This window comes from Trachurus trachurus, assembly GCF_905171665.1.
Source record: "Trachurus trachurus genome assembly, chromosome: 21".
NCBI classification, from domain to species: domain Eukaryota; kingdom Metazoa; phylum Chordata; class Actinopteri; order Carangiformes; family Carangidae; genus Trachurus; species Trachurus trachurus.
In genome coordinates, this window is record NC_139899.1 from 21,294,192 (window position 1) to 21,314,133 (window position 19,942).

The 19,942-nt window shown below is 42.3% G+C and overlaps 3 protein-coding genes across 3 annotated transcripts; all 3 read left to right on the top strand.

Annotated features, from left to right (window-relative positions):
- Positions 1 to 1,015: 1,015 nt before the first annotated feature.
- On the top strand, positions 1,016 to 10,693 carry slain1a (SLAIN motif family, member 1a; the record flags this gene model as incomplete). The annotated part of the gene is made up of 9 exons (XM_083996684.1): positions 1,016 to 1,470; positions 2,920 to 3,056; positions 5,838 to 5,954; positions 7,265 to 7,375; positions 7,549 to 7,698; positions 8,172 to 8,507; positions 9,109 to 9,297; positions 9,426 to 9,756; positions 10,618 to 10,693. The coding sequence occupies 9 exons, from the start codon at positions 1,016 to 1,018 to the stop codon at positions 10,691 to 10,693; spliced, it is 1,902 nt and encodes a 633-aa protein (XP_083852810.1).
- A 1,625-nt stretch (positions 10,694 to 12,318) lies between these two features.
- LOC311004049 (uncharacterized protein) lies at positions 12,319 to 13,221 on the top strand (the record flags this gene model as incomplete). Its single annotated transcript, XM_083995994.1, has 3 exons — positions 12,319 to 12,339; positions 12,459 to 12,622; positions 12,987 to 13,221. The coding sequence occupies 3 exons, from the start codon at positions 12,319 to 12,321 to the stop codon at positions 13,219 to 13,221; spliced, it is 420 nt and encodes a 139-aa protein (XP_083852120.1).
- Positions 13,222 to 14,184: 963 nt separating this feature from the next.
- On the top strand, positions 14,185 to 19,633 carry kbtbd7 (kelch repeat and BTB (POZ) domain containing 7). Its single transcript, XM_083996463.1, has one exon. The coding sequence runs from the start codon at positions 14,569 to 14,571 to the stop codon at positions 16,477 to 16,479; it is 1,911 nt and encodes a 636-aa protein (XP_083852589.1). The 5' UTR covers positions 14,185 to 14,568; the 3' UTR covers positions 16,480 to 19,633.
- Positions 19,634 to 19,942: the final 309 nt, after the last annotated feature.

Consider the following 19,942-nt stretch of genomic DNA (forward strand, 5'->3'; position numbering starts at 1 on the left):
TGTTCTTTTTCTTCTTTAAATAGAACAGAGACTGTAATTTCAGCATGACTGACCCTTTTCACACATATGGAGAAACCCTGTTATTGCCTGAGTTGCAACAGTGCAGTTTCTGTGTTATTATCCTATGTATAAAATAAAATAGTGATTCTATGACAAAAGGGAAAGAAGCAGAGATACAGTTTTACTGTATGCTGAGGAATATTAATAAGTATAATTTCATTCTTGTGTGATTACTTTTACACATTTCATGAATGAATGAGTGTGCCGTGACCCCCCCCCCCCCCCCCCCCCCCCCTTTTTTATTAGCTTTTCAGGCCTCTATTATGATTTTTGTGTCTTATTTTGGCCATTTTGCATCGAGTGATTTGTGTGTTTGTGAGCCTCTGTGAATGTTTTATGTCTCTGTGTGGTTGCTAACTATCTTTTTGTTGCCATCTTGTGTGTCTTTGTTGCAATTGCTTGTCTGTTTGTGATCGTTTTGAGTCTCTTTGTGGCTGTTTTGTGTCTCTGTGTGGTTGTTTTACATCTCTTAATTGTAGCTCCCCCTCTTCATGATGACTTTGCTGAGTCTTTTGTAAAGCGTTACCTATCAGGCCATTTAATTTTAACTTAATGTATGGGTTGTTGATAAGGGTCACACTATTTATAGTTCCAACATGGGAAAATCTGCGTGCACTGTATGTGTGTGTGTGCGTGTGTGTGTTATACGTGCAAAGCTACCCATTATAAATACTGTCTCAGCAGTGGTGTGATGGGAGTTTAACTCCAAGCTGCTGACCAATGAGAGGGAAGCTGTGCAGTCATACCAGCAGCAGCAGCAGCAGCAGCAGCAGCAGCATCAGTGTGTGTATCAGTGTGTGTGTGTGTATGTGTGTGTGTGTGAGTGAGACAGAGAGAGAGTGTGTGTGTGTAGTAGCTTTAAACAGGGGAATCTGGACACCCTCTCTGAATTGAATAGGACCTTCTGCAGGCAGGCCGTGCTGTGTTTAGCCCCTCTCAATGTGCTTTTTACCAAATGGAAGCAGAAGTGTTGAACCCCCAGATGATGGCAGACGTCAATGGCAACAGTAAAATCACTAACGCGGAGCTGGAGGTGTTGAAGCTTCAGGAATTGGTCCGAAAATTAGAGAAGCAAAACGAACAATTGCGGACACGAGCGAACGCTGTAAACAATTGCTCCATCGGCCCTCATCATCTCCAGACCTCGCTGTCGTGTCTGCACGGTGGCACAACGTGCCCGGGAGACAATTTCTCCTCTAAATATGGCATTTCGAGTCCGACCCAGTCGCATCCGTGTGCCCCCGGACCCCGGAGTCCAGCCGAGGAGCCGTTCGCCTATTTCCAGCCGACTTCGGTGTCTCCCGACGCCGCTGGGGAGGACAGCGGCGCCGCTGGAGCCACAACTGTTTTGGATGAGGTTGATGTTTTGGACCTGAACACCGTGCTCCCTATCGGAGAGCCTGATAGCTGGTAACTGCTCTGTTTATATCAAATCCCCCTTTATTGCACCTGTATATGAATGCAATTCAGTGTGTTGTTTTTTTTGTGGATTCATAGAAAAGCATCTGCGCCCTTTGTGTTTTTAATGAGCCACCAGCAGATGCTTCATAGGCCACAAGACTGTGACGAGCCACTGTTTTGAGACATCATGTGTAATGCGACTCTGCCATGTATGCTCTTATTGATCACATTATTGATCCCTGTGGTAGAAGAGGGGACTCACAGACACTGGTAAACAGCCTCACTGTGAGGTGTTTTTTTTTTTGCAGGAGAGGGGAAGAACAAACTAGATCTGATACAAGCTTTTGGGCATCCCAGAATGCACTGTGTCTGCAGCATAGGTATGAGTTCAGAGTAAGACAGCACTGGGATGAAATTAGAAACAGTGACCCCCTTCAGCTTGTGATCAAACAGCTCGGCTTTGTGTGCAGTGTTCAGCCCCAGGCTGGACTACTTTGAAATGCTGTATGTGCTGCTGACTTGGAGAGCTCACTGACATGCTGACTGCTGAACCGTTTGCTGCTTTATGTATCTGATGTGATGATGTGGAAAAATGTAGCACACAGTTAAAGGGAGCGCTGATCGCATCCAGCGTACAGCTACCCACTGTGTCAGTCCATTTAACATAACTAACTCATCCCACAAGTCAGTGTATGGCACCATGGCCTGGTTTCTTCTGCCTGGTTCGTAATCTTAACTCACAGAGGTGACACATCATTTTTTTCATCATCTAGTTTAGTTCATTGGTGGGAACCTGTCACCCCAGTGTAGCACAGTCACACACATCTAAATAGATTTGATTAGAACAAAGATCCAGGGTCCAGATTCTTCCACTTTTTTCTGGCTGTGGAGGAAAGATCTAGTGAAGCAATGACTGATTATTTTCAGCAAACATTTGTTGTATTAAATCCCAAACTATTTTTATACATCATAGTGAAAAGCAGTATTGATTATCCTGATTCTTACCGATCGATCCTAAGTTGAAGAGATAATATCCCAACCCCTACGGTGACTTATACTATACTCAATGCACTGAATGAATCTGTGTCCATCTTTTATTTTAAACCTTTGGTTTCATGGTTCATGTTGTCGCCAATAAAATGTGAATTGGTCTTTGTGGATGGTTGGAGCTTTAATAGTGTATTGGCGTTTGGATTTCATGACAAACACTCCCCTCTGCACAGAGGCAGGTTTACCTTTCCTATAAAAAGGCTTCACCTTAACTGGGTTGTGCATCTGAGAATTATTGCCATTGTAAAACTCAACCCCCAAAGATCTCTAGCTGCTTTTTTATGTGGACACAGATTGTTCTGGCAGTAACATACAGCAGCTCGTTTCACCTCAGTTCTCACTGTAAAGTAACTATGTGCTATAAAGGTGTTGGGACTAAACTGTGGCTTCTTCTTCTTTCTGTTTCAGGCTCTATGTGAGTCCCAAAGCCAAGCTGCAGGGTGAGAGCATCCTCAGTCCTCTCCAGTGGTGCAGGCAGGTACTGGACCGCCCGGGGCCTGAGGTGGAGCTGGCGAAGATGACCCTCTGTCACAGACTGGACCAAGGTACCAGTGTACTACTCAGTCAGTCAGATTAACTGCCTTGCATCTGCAGCCACATCTGGACATCTGTCTCTTTCTGGCTTCCTGACATGTGATTATAAGCTGTGACACACTTCACCCGCAAAATGTCTCCACGTGCAGCAGCAGGATTTCAGCCGCAGCTTCTGAGCCGTGGGAGAGTTTCACTTCACGAGGCTCAGTCGTTTCAAACCGTTTGACCGTCTAACTCGCTTGGTTTTGAATTTATTGGCTTTAGAGGACCTCAGCCAACTTCCCACACAGTTTATTTCTGTTCTAATGGAGTTGGACGGACTCCCATTCTGACACATATCACTGCCTCCAGAGAACAATTAAGATCAGTTTAAGGGATTTTGCTATTCTGCGTTTCCATTTGGCGGAACTCATGCTGTGCTGTTGGATGGAATTACAGCATGTTTAGTGGGAAACAGTATAGAGGAGGGTACAGATTATAGAGATTAAAAACCTCTCAGAGTATCACCATTATTACACTACACCACCAACAAGTGTTTTAGATATACGCATACGTATATCTACGGTTTAAATGGAAAATCCATTTTAAATTCTCATTTTAAATTCAGTCCATATGCTAAGCTAAGATAATATCATATTGAACAGACACATGGGAAAGTGGTATTGATCCTATAATACAGCTTTTTGTGTGTATCACCTTAAAAATAAAGGTCACTAAGTGCTTTACAACAACTTCAAATATCAATACAGGCAGATAAAACATAAAACATGCACCACCAACAGCACAAGCCCCACCCAGATCACACTTGGGACTAATAAAAGGCCAGTCTAATAAGTTTTCTTGTAAAACTATCAACAGTCTCTGCCAATTAAGTATGCAGTCAAAGCAGCAATGACCTTTAGGTTTGCATTTGGCGTAGGATATGGGCCAATAGATTCTGACTCTAAGCGGCCACTCAGTGATGTCAGGGGTCAAAAGGTCAGCAATATATATGTATACTATATATATGGGGGCTTGGCCATAAAGTGACTTGAAAATGATTTAGGAATTTGTCATGCACACTAGTGTCCTGGTTTCAAGTCCTGCCCTGGTTTTCATTATATTTAGAATACATGAGAAGATTTGCATAGAACAGAGTAAAACCCGATTATTCAGCTGCCTGTCTACATGACTGTAACAGTATCCAGGCTGCTGATGGTTGGGGATGTCGCCGTCTTTGACTCCTCCACATTCAGCTCTCCAGTTTGTCATTTTTTGTGCTGACTGAGCCATTTTAACAATGTCAGTATCAGTATCTGCAGTTATTATTACCACTGCCGTTCATTAAATCACGGATAATCATAATATTATTATATTTTTTCTGACTAAAAACGACATAACTCATGTTGAGGATGCACCTCTGCTCATTGCTGATCTGGATATGTGGTTTTCATCCCATAATATCCTGTTTTCTCTAAGCACATTGGGGATGATGGTGATGTTTATATGTACTAACAGGATACTAGGAACCCCTCTTTCACAGAATCAGACTGCTAGTGTGCTACAAAATTACATTAGCTGGTGGTGGACCCACTTTTAGATGTGGTGCTTCACTGTGTCCACTCTCCTGCAAATGGGATATGGTTGCCATAGAAACCATGCTTACATTACATTGAGTTTTTCTTTTTTTCTTTTTTTTTTTTGAGGTAGATTTGCTCAAAACAACCTCTTATGTTGTCAAAGCACATACTGTTGCACATGTCATCTGTGTGAACACATCTCTTCTGTTATTTTTAAAATATAAAAAGAGATTTCAAATATATTTTCAGGTGGGGGGGGGGGGGGGGGTCTGTTGTGTCCCCGCTGTGATTCAAATCTGTGTTTCAGTTAGTGTTTGTTTGGATGTCTCATTAGTGTGTGTACGGTTTGAGGTCCTCTTCTTTCTCTGAAGCTGTATTCAGTGAAGGTTGGCTCTCCTCCTATGGGTCATGAATACATCCTTGTCCCTGAGCTCCAGCGGCCGTTGTTTGTGCAACTTGGTGTGAATGCAAGTTTTTATCCTGTAGTCTTTGAGCCTAATTGCGTCAGGAATGCCAAATGCTCCACTCTGTCAGGTGTGTGCCACTCTGACTACCGATCAGTCAGCCTGAACTCAGTGTTTACACGTTGGAGGCACATTATCTCAACTCCGTCGTGTCCTTCCAAGTCGACTCTATTCGCTGCCAGAAAAACAACAACAACAGCGCTGCTCTCTAATTTTTTATTAGTTGCAACTAATTGCTTTAATTGTCATTTAATAGGAGCCAGTGGGTTTTCAAGCTAACCATATGCGGTTTATACTACTTATCTATAAACCTAATTATGCTTTAATCATGATAGTTACAGCCTATAAACATTTTAAGTGTTATAGCCTTGTCGCTCCATGAAATTAATACAGATAAAATGTAAGCTATATAAATGTAACCTCTGCACCCAAAGTAGACTGTAGTAAATCAAATTTTTGGGAATGAGATGTAGCCTACATGCACAATCCCTGCTTATCCTAAGACCCCTCCAGAAAAATCTGTAGTTTAGCCCAATAAGCTGCGGTATAAGCTAAACCTCGTCTTACTGTATCAGCCTCTTCTGTCTGAGCCGTGACCCAATCATTTAAAACATCAATACTGATCTGTAAAAAGCAGATTACCATTTGGATGGAGTGAGTTAGCATATAATCAATGCACTGTATGCATGCATGTGTGTGTCTCTCTGTGTTTGTTTTGCATGGTAAAGCAATCAGACTAACTTGTCCTTCACTGCGATCTTGTGTCTAGCTAAGCGGTGGCGAGGAATCTCCTCCGTCCGTCCATACAGCTGCATAGAGGGGCTCTCCACCCTCAGCTGCCCCGTCCTGCCTTACTCTAAATCTGCTGCACTAACCGAGTCCCCAGGTAACACAACCACAACACAACATGTGTCTAACTCATGCTTATTAACCACAGCAGGGTCATCTGAGGATCATTTGTAGATGTCATGGTCTGACGCTAATGAACACACGGATGTTTTTTTGTATCTTAATTGGGGTGAGTGGGTTTATCACATATCAAAGAGGAGCAGTTAAAGCGATTCTATTGTGTCATTGATTGGCTTTTGTTGTACTGCTGCAATGAATTGATAAGTCAATGTTGCCAAAATGCCAAAGGCCACGATAACTGTGTGTCTCTGGGCATGACAGTGTCAGTTCATGTTTTGGTTCAACACTTTGGTTCAGACTAATATATCTAAAAGAATATTAATTTGATCTATTGCATCTATTGAAATTTCACAGATATTCACGGTCCCAACAGGATAAATCCTTGTAACTTAGTGTGACCCCCTGTTTTTTTTTTTTGCTCTGAGGCCATGAAAAGGTCAAATTATTTAAGTATCTACAAACAGATATTGAATTAAAATAGATTTTCTTGGTGCCCTGATGATGAATTGAGATTAAAAAAAAAAAAAAAAAAGTAATAGAGAGTAAAATATGTATAATCTAGCAGCACTCTTAGGTCAGTATTTACTGAATTGGACGAATCTAATGGGAGTCCCATTAATCCAAGTGTAAATTTACTAATGCTAACATGATAACATCAGAGCTTTTTCTTTTTTTACCGTATATATCTGGAATAGCATTCTCCATATTCACAAAGTTACATACTGTCACACCCTGATACTGCACAATACAACCACGGCCTCCTTTTTCATTTTCACATACAGTATGTCTAACAGCCAAGCAATTCCTGCACAAATCTAACACCATAACAGAAATGTTCACAGGATGTGTAAATATCAGCTAATTAGCTTATTTTTGGACCTAAAATTTAAAGTCTGTGAAACTTCAGATTTAACAGACCATCTTCCTGGCTCAAATTAAAACCAACTCCCTCCTCGGACGTCACAGTCTTTGCCCCATTTTCCCATCTGATCTAATAAGATGGACACAAATCCAAAAGCATCTATTGCTTCCAAAATACTTTTGGAGCTCCCTGTATAAAATAACCCAGATTCTTAAACAACCTGTTACTGGCAGTTTACAGTCAGATTACAGCAAATTGCAAAGAAGAGATTATAAGGTCATGTTCTGGGACAGATGGAGACAAGCAAACTCCAATCTCCACCAGAAAAAAAAAATCTTTTGCACGATATGAGCACAGGTTAAGTTTAGATTGAGTGATGTGTGAATCTTTCTCTCTTCTCTGCTGTGTTTTTTTCACCTTTCAAGCCCCGTTGCCATCACCTGGTCAGTCCCTTCTCCATCCGAGTCTCCCGCTCAGGACCAGCTGCAGCCTCACTGACAGAGCACCCACCTTCCTATCCAACTCCACCCTTCACAGTAAGACCCCACTGACGACCTGCCTTCATTCATTTCTGCACTCTGTGAAGGATATATACACACAGACTTCACATCTGTAAAGGAAACATCACCTCTGTGTGTTGACTGCCTGTATCATGTGGTGAATAAAATACCTCGGTGAAATTCACACCTCTCTCCTGTGTTTTTTAAAGATGTGGGCCGACGGCAGGCAGCCATCAGCCCCCAGTCTTCCGTGGACAGCGAGGTGGGTGTGTCGGAGCTGGAGGATGACTCCATCTCTATGAGCTACAAACTGCAGGACATGACAGACGTGGAGGTCATGGCACGACTTCAGGAGGAGAGTGAGTCAATAAATCATCACACAAATATGTTGTCTAGCATTTGTACACTGAATATACATCCATCGGCCATAACATTAAAACAGGTGACTGGTTTTAATGTAATAGCTGATTTATGTAGATGATTTTCGTGTTGCTTGAATTTGTCTCTCACAGTTTTCTGGGTTACTAGGCTACTCATCAATATAATTAAACAATGATGCATGGCCTTCAGAAGAGACTGAAATGATGTAAAGCTGAAACTAAGACAATTGTTTGACCTTTGAACAGCTGAACTCGAGCAGAGAGTAATATCTTGTTCAATTATGCAGGAGATTTCAGGGGGAAAAAACACACTTTCCTGTATCAGTCTGATTCAATGGCTGAATAATAGATGAGGAGTGCCTGCAGGAGGAAATGTATCATACACTGTTTGGATTGTGGGGATTCAGGCTCGTGTTTTCCAAAGATAAAAGCCGCCATCTGTCACCTCCTAGGTCTCCGACAGGACTACGCCTCTACCTCAGCCACGGCCACAGCCGGCCGTCGCAGCTCCAGCTTCTCCTTACACTCCCTGAGGCGCAGCGAGATGGATCTGGAGGAGGAGGACGAGGACGACGAGGTCTACGACCAGCTCCCTCCCCCCCAGCCGCGACTGTTCCGCACAGGGTCTATGCAGAGGGGCAGCCTGCCCCACTCCCACACCTTCTCCAGTATCAGAGACTGCAGACGCACCTCGACCACCCCTCAGTTTTCACTCAGTGGACTCTCCCAGTACTCCGGACCCTGCAGCCTGACCACAGACACACACACAGCATACAGGAATAGCACAGGTGAGTGGATTCCTTGAATAAATGTCGTCCCGAAATAACAACATCACTGCACTACTTGTGAAATGAGATGGATGTCCCAGTTCGGACTGAAAGCGTCTTGACAGAATTACCCACATTTGAGTTGTCCCTCATTTCTGTCCAGATGATTTCCCCATGTGCCAAGAGAGATTTAAAGAGTGCTCTTGTTTACAGGATTTAAAAAGCATCCAAAGTTCAGGTTCACTCTGCTCTGCTTCAACGGTTGCATGAATGATGTCGGAATTTAAAAATGTTTTACCCTATTTTGGGAAATACATTATGTATATAATATATAATAATATTTATTTCTTCCGAGATACCACACTTGGAAGTATGAAGCTACAACCAGCTGCTGGTTAGTATAGCTTAGCATAAACAGCTATGTAGCGTAGCTCCTTCCAAAGTTAACAATATGCACTTATCAGCACCTCTAAAGCTCAGCACATTTATATCTATATATCACATTATACTGTATATGTCAAAATATCAGATCATTCCCTTTATATTTGAAATACAATTCAAGCATTTCTGAAGAGTCAACACCTGCAAAACATGATCTGGTTTGTTCAATGTGGTTGCATAGACAAGCTACGGAGAAGCATGCCAAACCTGATCCGAGCTCCCAGCATGCCCAGTGTTCCCAGTATTCCATGTCTGGCTTCCCCCATCAACCCACCCTCCCACGGCCCCTCCTCCTTACCAACGATATCCTCCTTGCGGAGCAGCCAGAGCTTTGACTCGTCCAGTGGGCTCGCACGACTCCAGTCATCCAGTAAGATTCCTGTTGCTCATGTCTGTGAATAAATCAGCCATTCATGATTTATTGATGAGACAATATAGTGGCCATTTCAGATGTTGTTATCATCGTGCATTTACCTTTTTCTCTCCCATGTGTTTCAGTTCCTCCCCCAGGCCAGCTCATTCAGAGAGTCCAGAGCGTGGCAAACTTCCCCACTACCCCCCGACACCCACTGAAAGCCACAGCCTACGTAAGCCCCACGGTGCAGCAGGGCCCCACCTCCACCTCTCTGTCCACCTCCGCCAGTCTACACTCCATCCCGAGCAGTGTGGCGCTGCCTCACCCCCTGAAACCCAGCAGCAGCAGTTTGGTACCACAGCCCCTGAAAGCCAGCGCCAACCAGCCGGTCCGCAGCTCACTTCCTCGCCCGGCTTCCTTTGTAGGAACGAGTGGAGTTCCACGTCCAAGCAAAATCACCCCACCCACACGCAGGTAAGGGCATCTACAACAAAACACACAGGAGCTTAACCAGTGTAACACATCAATGTCTGTTTACAGGTCTTGGGAATTAGAGGACAACAAATTTGGGTTTGGGTTTTGAGAAGGAAGGAGAAACAATAGAATAAAGAAAGACAAGCTATCTGGTCGTGCTGAATTTATTTTTGATATTTTGCTTTTTTACAGTTCAGTGTTACAGAAGTGCAACACTACATGTCTCGGTTTGTACTGCAAAACTTGGAAGCGTGCATGTGGAAACTGGATTTGGTGCTGTGCCCCAAATCCATACTACATATTAATCTTAGACTAGTAGGGTTTTGAGAATGTAGCCTGATCAGACGCAAAATGGGACAGGGACAAAATAAACTGCCCTTGAAGCAGCCAGTGTGCCCTTGATGCCTGCTTTTTTTTTGTTTTGTTTTGTTTTACATTTAAACGTTGAAAAGTTTCAGTCAAATTTCATTTTGGCCAAGGTTTATTGTTACCTATCTGTATTTCCTGTACATATTACCTTGATTGTCAGTTGCAGCTCTGTACTGTGCAGTACACAATTTGGTACTATGCATGTAAACACTGACACTGGTTGTGAGTGGTGTTAAATATCAAACATTGTTTGACCTTTAAGTTGTTGTTTTTTTTCCTTAGGTATTTTTTGGGGTATTTTTTGCCTTTTACCAATTGGACAGTTGAGAGAGACAGGAAATGAGGAGGCAGTGAGAGGGGGAATGAGATGCAGCAGACAAGTAGACATGTTAACCCAGCGCCATGGTGATATAACTGAAAAGGATAGTTTGTGTTTTTATTTGGCTTTATCAAGGCTTTGTATTTAATTAACTGGTTTCTTTTCTTCTGCAGTTTTCTGCCTCCTCCAAAGAGTCTGGCGGCCCTGAGTGCCCTGAGGGACGGCAGCTGGAAAGATGGCTGCTACTGAACCCAAACAAACAGAAGCTCAAGAGGTGCACAGGGTATCGCTGCAGGGAACCCACCTGATTTCAGACTTTGCCGTCAGGGGGTTCTGAGTCTTGGGTGTCGTGACCCAAGAGAGAGTGACTGTTAATATTTCTGAAAAAGCACTACTCTTCAGTGAAGGACAAAGTAGAGACTGAGAACAGTGTGGGTCCAGCTGGGCTGGATCTTTACCTTACTACCTGCTGAAACACAGACTTGCAAACCATGAAACAACCTGGCAATATTCTGATAATGAGTTGTTAAATGTGAACTGGTTCTTCTTTGATATGTGTTTTTTTTTTTTTTTTTTGTCATTGTGGATAGTTAAGGGTAAGTTCATGCAACAGAAAGATAAGTTCTCTCCATTTTAAACCTTAGAAAAAATAGCCCAAGCTTTTGTACATGCTTTTAATGATTTCATCTGACTAATTTTGCTATTATTACGATTATGATTTTTGTCAGACTGTGGTGTCAGATATGAAGTTGAACCAGACATTGGAATTTTGTCACATCCTGTGCCTGTTAAAGAAAAAGCAGTGTAATTCATGTACGTTATATTTATTGGCTGGACCTAGCAGCACTTTGATCAGAATTATTATTAACGCATTAGAATAAATTATCTGCTTTGTTTCTTCAGTAAAGTACAACATTTGTTAATGTAAGTGTACATGTTTTATCCTTTGGCTAGTTTCTTTTCATTACTGTTTACATGACAGGTGAGATTTTTAATGTTCTTTGATAAAACATAATCGCTGCAATGATATTGCACATAGAGCCCTGATGCTTTTTATGGATGACAAGAATTTAAAGAGAAGGTGAATTTTTAAAGTGAATAAAAGCCTTTCAAAATATTTTGTCATTTTCCCCAAGTCTTTTTACTAAGATAGTAAACCTGGAAAAAATAAAAGGGATTTGTGCTAATAATCAATGGCAGAGGGGTAGTGTTATTCCACATGCACCGTTACCAGCTGATATTACACTGTAAGTATGACGTCTGTCAAGAATTTACGGTATGTTAAATGATGCATTTGCACAAATAAGACAAAGGTGCAATTTTTGCATCAAAAGAAATGTCTGTATAGAGAAACTAGAGACAAATTTCTGTAAATATAATCCAACTATTACAATCCAGGAGACTCCATGTTCATCTGAAAATTAAAAGAAATATGAAGCAACATAGATCCCATTCTACACCCGCAAAATATTTATAATCCCATTCAAGACACATTAATGATACATTTCACAAGTATTTATGTAAAAAAAAAAAAAAAAAAAAAATACATGAAGGTATTAATATAGAAGTAAAGATTTCAGTGTTTTACACTTGTGCACATGGTGGGGGTGGTTTAACCTGACAGGCTGTAGCTCCTCGCTGGAGCCTGCAGCTAAATTGACTAATGTTTAACAGATCAGTGTGTTGATGCTGAATCTCCCCAGTAACCAAACCACGCTCATCGTTTGCAAACTGTACCTAAGGGTAAGTGAATAAAATCTCTGCCTGTCATGAATATATGTTATAATATTTTTCCTAAAATGATGGATTGATGGTTAATGAAAACAGGTACATAGGGTGTGACCTGTACTGCTGATCTTTTGGAATTTGAGATAATGCCCAACAAAGCCCAGGAGGTATGTGTGATCCGTTTTCATTTTCACTTCCAAGCATTTTGAATGAGCAAAAACATATCGTTATTTTTAAATCCTCTTACCTGTAGGTGATTTTGTACATCATTGTGTGTGTGTTTTAGGATGCTGTAATTAACCTAAAGACACTACAGGAGATTTCCACTCAGCTCGGCTTCGAGTGGACATTGTTGGCATATGAGCTTGACTTCAACAGAGCTGAGATAAGTCGCTTCCACACCAGCTCTACAGAGAAGAGTGTCCAGGCCAGAATCATGTTGGAAAGCTGGTACAGTGTGTGTGCGATTAGATTTAGTCACAGTCGCAGTTGGCAGATTCTGTATATTACACTTCAGATGCATATAGAGATATTTCCTAAATTAACATCAATATGTCTGTCCCTTCATTCTGTGTAACGTTTGCTCCAATTTTCACTTTTAAAACCAACAAGAATGGATCAAAACACTGAGGTCTTTAAATATTCAGATATGTGCGCAGGAATTTGATTCAATAAGTTCAGTAAGTTGTGTGTGTTTTACTGTGGTTTTCTCTGCTTTGATTTTTAACTTTCTAAAAATTCCTTCACTCTGACACAACTTCATTGTGCTGTATCCACCATTGACAGTTTGCTGTTCCCCTTCTTTGGTTCACAGGTATGAGAAGTCATGGGACAAGCCCAATAAGACCAAGCTGCTGCAGGGCGGGCTGGAGCGAGCAGGCAGGCGCGACCTGGCTGAAAGGCTGCGCTGCCTCCACTGGGGCCACCAGAAGCTGAGCCGCAGGGTGGAGCTGCCCTCTGCCTTCCCCTTCCTCATCACGGTGCACAAGACCATCCACAACCAAGACGCACTACGGAGGATCAATGACCTCAACCGCAGATACACCTGAGGATGGGTGCAATAACTACTTGTGTCTGTACTCATACCTCTGACTTTAGAAGAATGTAGACTATTGTGTGCACCTCAAGCAATCTGAAATTAATAGACTGAATTTCACAGAATAAATGAGAATTGTGATGCCACTACTTGTCTTAAAAGAAATTAAAGCTTTGCAATAAAGTTTGTAAAACTATTCCTATGATTCAAAATCCCATTGTTTTGTCTGAGTAAAAGCCAGGGGCCTCAGGACCTTTATAATTGATTGATGATTTTTTCAATTATTTTGTCATTCATAAACAGTTTTGACCGGCCTGTTAAATTCATATCTAGTGCTGCATATACATTTCCAAACAATAGTGAAAAGTCCAGTAACTGACAGCAAACAGTCTTCATCTATGGTCATTCATAAATCACTGGTGATATGTTAATTAAACACTACTCTAAAAGTTAATAAATAAACAATATTGAATCCATCTTTTCTGTATGTTAAAAAAAAAGTCCAGTTGTGAGTTATTCAGTCTCATTTATGTAGTAATAATAGCCTAATACATGTAAATACTGATACATTTTTTAAATTAATTTCTGTATATTTGCATTACTGTATCCCTGTACTGATTTTTTGAGACAACCTAACAATAATTGACCTACTTACACTAACCAATCAGAGACGTGAAATCTCTTAGCAAGGTTGTATGAATGAGCAGTGACCCACAGTGGAAGCCATTGCAAGGTTACCTTCAAAATAAAAGACTACACTTTTTAATTCTGGGTTTAAAAGACTCGTTTAACTCATAGAAGGTGATAAACTCTCACGCCTGAATTTAATGTATTTGCGAAATTGTTAAATCACGAAGTTTTTGTAACAAATAAAAAAATACATTCAAACCTAGTGCCTGAATTGGTGCTTTATTTTGACAATCTCTCCCGGAAACCGTAGCGCCAACCTTGTCTGTGTTGACACTGTTGTTTTATTTTAGGAGACAGCTGCACTAAAAGCAGATAACAGCACCGGAAAATCAAATAAAATGGACAGTACTGCCACAGCGACCCTCGGGGAATAATTTGCGGATTATCCCGGATTTTACCGCCACATTATGCTCGTCTGGAGACCGGCGGGGGCTGCTGCTGGTTTTCACACACACGGCGGACCGCTCAGTTGTTAAGTCGCTGGGTAATGTGTGTGTGTTTTTTTTCTCCCCCCACACAGAAGCATATGTTTGATTTCCATGTGCCATTTATCACCGCCGTGCAGCAGATAATCTCGAGCATGTTATTTGAAGAAGAAGCCGTCGCCGACGTGAAATAGCGAGTTGCTGGGCTCCTCTCCCCCCCTCCTCCTCCTCTGGTTGTTGCAGCGATGGCCTCGGCGCTGAGCTGCTTCAGTGGCCCCGAGGTGCTGGAGGACGTGAATCACGCTCGGGGTCTGATAGACGAGCTGAAGTTGCTGTACGACTGTCGGCTCCTCGGGGATGTGACCATCGGGGTCGAGAGCGGTGATGAAGAGGAAGAAGAGGAGTCCGGTGGTGGCGGTGGTGAGTCGACCAGAGGAGGAGGAGGAGGAGGAGGTGGAGGTGACATCGACCAACTTTTCCTGTGCAGCCGCAACGTCCTCGCCTCCGCCAGCCCGTACTTCAAGAGCATGTTCACCGGGGGGTTGAACGAGAGCATGCAGGAGAGGGTGGTCATCCGCGGGGTGGACGCCGAGTCCATGTCGGTCATCATCGACTACTGCTACACGGGCAGGGTGACCATCACGGAGGGCAACGTGCAGCGGCTGTACGCGGCGGCCAACATGCTGCAGCTGGAGTACATCAGGAAGGCTTGCTCCAGCTTCATGACGAGGAGGCTGGACCTCTCCAACTGCGTGGGGATCCTGAAATTTGCAGACACCTACGACAACCCCGAGCTGAAGGAGAATGCACAGGCTTTCATAGCCAGGAGCTTCAGCCAGGTGTGCAACGCAGGGGAGCTGTGTGAGCTGGACCTGGTGCAGCTGAAGGAGCTGTTATCTCTGGACACTTTGGACGTGGACTGTGAGAGGAAGATCTGCTCGGCTGCCTTGCAGTGGATCGAGCTTAATGCACCTCAGAAAAAGGAGGATGCATTGCAGGTACTCAAGTGTATACGGTGGAACTTGTTCACCGAGAAGGACAAGTGCTACCTGGAGAGCCTGATGGCGAGGCCGTGGATCGAGAAGTACCTTTCAACTTTCTTCAACAGGTCCACAGAGGAGAGCTGTGGGTTGCCTGCGACACAGGATGCACCCAAGCACAGGATAGGTGTGAGCGCGAAAGAAATGATCCTCTTCTTCGGCCTTCCCAACGACAACATAATGTGCTGCGACCCCTACTCAGAGGACCTGTACTTCATGGCTCCTCCTCTGGAAGACCTCAGCAGTCAGGATTACAAACGGTCCACCATGGAGTCCTTAATCGCCTGTGCCACGCCTGAAAACAACCTGTACCTGGCCTCCCACCTCTCCAAACACTTCTGGCTGTATAACCCGGTGCTGAACAGCTGGCAGGAGCTGGCAGAGAGGCCGCTGGGGAGGATCCACTCGGGGATGGGCTACCTCAACGGCCATGTGTACCTTCTGGGAGGAAGAAACCCAGTGACGGACACCAGACTGAAGGAGGTCGAGTGTTACAGCGTCCAGAGGAACCAGTGGTCGTTTGTGGCTCCCCTGCCTCACTCTTTGGGTAAAATGCAGGTGGTGGCATTGAACGACCACCTGTACGTGGTGAACAAAAGGAGAATGCTTTGCTATGACCCCAAGAGGAACCGCTGGCGCCACTGTGGGTCGCTAAGACGGGACAAGCTGCACAAGGCCTGCGTTTTTCAGGATCAGATCATCTGTGTGTGTGACATCCCTGTGGTGAAGGCCTACAGCCCCACTAGGGGCGAGTGGAAGAGGCTGGGTGACATTCCCATTGACAGCCGGGCGCTTAATTACCAGGTGATCCAGCACAACAACAAGCTGCTTCTCCTCACTCAGACGTTACTGCAGCACAACAAGAACAGGGTCCTCATCCATGAATACGACCCGGCCAGGGACACATGGAAGAACGTCATGGCGGTGTACGTGTCCACCCTGGGGCCCGTGTGTGTTTCAACACGCGTGTACCCAGCGTGCCTGGGGTCCGCTCACAGCTTCTCCACGGAGGAGGACGACGACAGCGGCTCCAGCGCAGACTGGGACTTTGACGGGTTGACGGATGCCGACTCGGACTCTGGCAGCTCGAGCTCTTTCTCAGACGAGAACTGGTAGTGAAACGTGTTACTGTGTCAAAGACAGGTTTAACTTATTTGTAATTTAAAAGGATTTTTACAGGAGTCACTCTGCCAGAAAAAGCCACAGATCCAGATTGAATTCAGTATTAAAATCAGTCACTGAGTACTAAGCAACGAGCTGTTGAAAGTGGAACTTGTTAGGTATTTTATTTTAAATCCACTCACTGGCTGGTGACCATTCAAAGCAGAGGGGAGGGAGTGAAGCAAAACTGGCTTCAGTGTTTCATTTAAAGCTTGCTACAAGGATTTTACGCTTCAGTCAACAAGACAACTCTGAAGTTAGGTTATTTCCAAGTTCCCAGCTAGCTACATCACCAGAAACAGCCCCTGAAGTTGAAATCTCAACTCGGATGCTTCAGTAACCTCAAGCTCACAATCCAAGATGGCTGTTCTACCTAACAGTGTATCGCAGCTAAGCGTTACACTGTTTATCAGCCTTTATGTCATTAACTTATCCGTACCGACAGTGTTCTGCAACTTCTACCTGAAGACACATTGTTATGTTGCTTTCATGTGCAAATTATCACACAGTACATTGTTATTGGATGGTATTATTACCTAATAATGCTAACAGCAACGACAGCTAACACAAGGGTAAAAGCTTTGGGTCCTGAAAAGTAAACTGGGATAACTGGGATGTGACTTTATTCCCAGCTCCGAGATAAATAGAAAGCTCCAAAATAACATGATGAAAACATAACTGTTCAGCTATTGGTTCCTTGATAGAAGGGAGCATATATAGTCATAATTTACCACATTTAATAAGAGAAGCTGACTGAAAAATACAGAGATGAAGTGTCACTCTTCCACAAAATTGGAGAACTTATTAACAAAGAAGGGTCATACAGGAAGATGTATCCTGACCTCATGCTTTTTAAAGCTGTAGCATCCTGCTCTTTCTTCTAAGTGTGGTTTCCAAAATGAGCCTTCGTAGAGTAGATCCACAAGTTGACAGAAAGAAATGTGCAATTAAATGTAAGTGTAACATACCTTTATCACCACAGAGACATGTTGACTTGTCAAACACAGGTGTCACTCATGAGCTAATTAACTGCTGCACTGCACTGCAATAATAACTGCTGGAACTGAGCCATCGTTAATATCATTAGTTCCACCTGTGCTTCTCCTGCAATGACAAGTAAAAATGTCAAATGGGAACAGGTCTGTGAATCTGATTTTAGGAAGAAAACACGACAACAATGTACAAAATTAATGAAAGACTTTGACCCATTGGGATAAAAAGAACAACTGGTTGATGTTCATTAAAACACATCCACCGTCTTTTGAGTTCATTTTAAGCAAAGCAGGGAAAGCCTTGTGTCTTTATTGTGTAAAATAACATGATTTAAAAAAAAAATATGGGAACCACTGCCATAATGCAACATAATTGCATCTTTCATGAGAGCCTTTATGCTTGGTAAATACTCACAATTTTCACATTAAAAAAATTTGTGCACTCCAATCCCAAGCCGAGATACCCATGTGATGTCGCTTGAGATTTTTTTTTTTTTTTTTTTGATAAAGATATTTTATGTGAAACTATTTGCACATGCTGAATAGTACTCCAATTGATAAGTGAAATAACATGCTTATGTTAAATCGATGGAGGGCCCCTTTAATGCTTTAAGATATAGTGCTTGTGCTGTGTTATATAAGGCCAGGTTTGTGGCAGAAATATTTGCGAACGTGTTGCTTTAGCTTGAATCCAGGGGCACACCCGCTGATGATCAGTCTAAAATCATGACTGTGAATTTTGGGGACAACAGGCAGCTCAAGTGCCTCGTGTTAATGACAGCTGGTCATTTACAGGGCTTTAAAATAATTTGCTGTCCTTTTTCATGTTGCTGATGCGCATCAAGATGTTGTTGCACACAGCCAGTGTTGTGAAAACTACTGTTATGAAATGTAGAAGCCAATGTACTGTACACTCACTCAGGTTTAGGCTGAAGCAAAAGCCTGTATGCCATGATTGACTTTTTTTTTCTTTCTGAGATGTAGTGAAATTAGGTAGTTTTGGCGAAAAAAATTATATACATTTTATTAAATTTATTTGAAACTATTCTGTTATGTGTATGTATGTGTCTTCGTATCTATGATTTTTTTTTTCTTTTTTTTAACTTAACAATTTTTATGTTACAATCAGAAATCAGAAAGTCCTGATGATGTGTTTTTTGTTGGAAAATTTTGTCTGCATGTATGCAACTGTTACAAAGCCACTGCACTCGCCAACCTCCCCATGCACTCAGTTACCAGTTTCCCACAAACCACAGCCTAGGAAATGTCAGTAAAATTAAGTCTCTAGAGGGCTTTTAAACAGTTACTGAAAATTCATAACCTTCATTTAGATAGGATTCAATACAGGGCTGTTAAATGAGACTATTCGTAGCTACCTGACAAACTGGTAATTGAGTGTAATTCACGCAGTTGTGTCTGTTTGATGGATAGTTGAAGTGTTGAATTTTGGAGTGTGTGTTTGTGTGAGGGGGATGGGTTGATAACGGTAACATGTGGTCTGGATTGTTAAGCTGTTAGTGTATGTGTCAAATAAACATCTTTGTCTGAGGCTGAGAAGCTTCTGTGTGTATATTGTTGCTTTTTTTTATCTCCAGCTTTATGGCCACAACATCATGTTGACACTGAAGAATACAGATAAATAGATGAAGACGAGAGGATGTGTGAATATTGTGAATGTGAAAGTGGAGGTGGAAAACAATATTAATTTTATTCACCACTATTTTTATTTCATGAATGGCAACAAAGATGGATTTTATTTATGAAACTTTTTGTACATATATTTCCATTTATTCAATTTTTCATTGTTGACCATCGCCTGAATTATTTGTAGTCTGTGCAGATATGTATGGTTATTGTTGATACCATGTTATGTAAAAGGCCAGCTAAGGAAATAAAACTTGACTAATCTATAGTGGTGGGAAGCAACTAAACACAAGTATTCCTCAAGTATTGCACTACACACAATTTTGAGATACTTGAGATACATATTTTACAACTATAACTATACAACTACAACTATATCTACATGATAACTTTAAATGTAATCCGATTAACAATACAACATATGATAAAAACTAAGAATATTTCACAACTGAATTGTTTATTAATCACTGATTGTCCAGCTCTGCTTTGATTGGTTAAGCCTGAGAGTAGTGTGACTCTCCTTCATGCAGATCCCAATCACCAGAGGAATGAATGTTTGTGTCTATATTGAATGTTATGCTCTGTGATGGTCATTTTACAGTGTCTGACAAGGATATTTGGTGGACTGAAATATTGCCTAATTAAAAATGCTGGGAGCTACCAGCACAATGTGTGGACGCTTCATTTGTGTGATTCTTTCACAAGCTGCCTATAGCTATAAAACAGGGTATTTGGAAAAGTATTAATATTTCTTTAACAGAAAGAGTTGAGTGTCTACCACT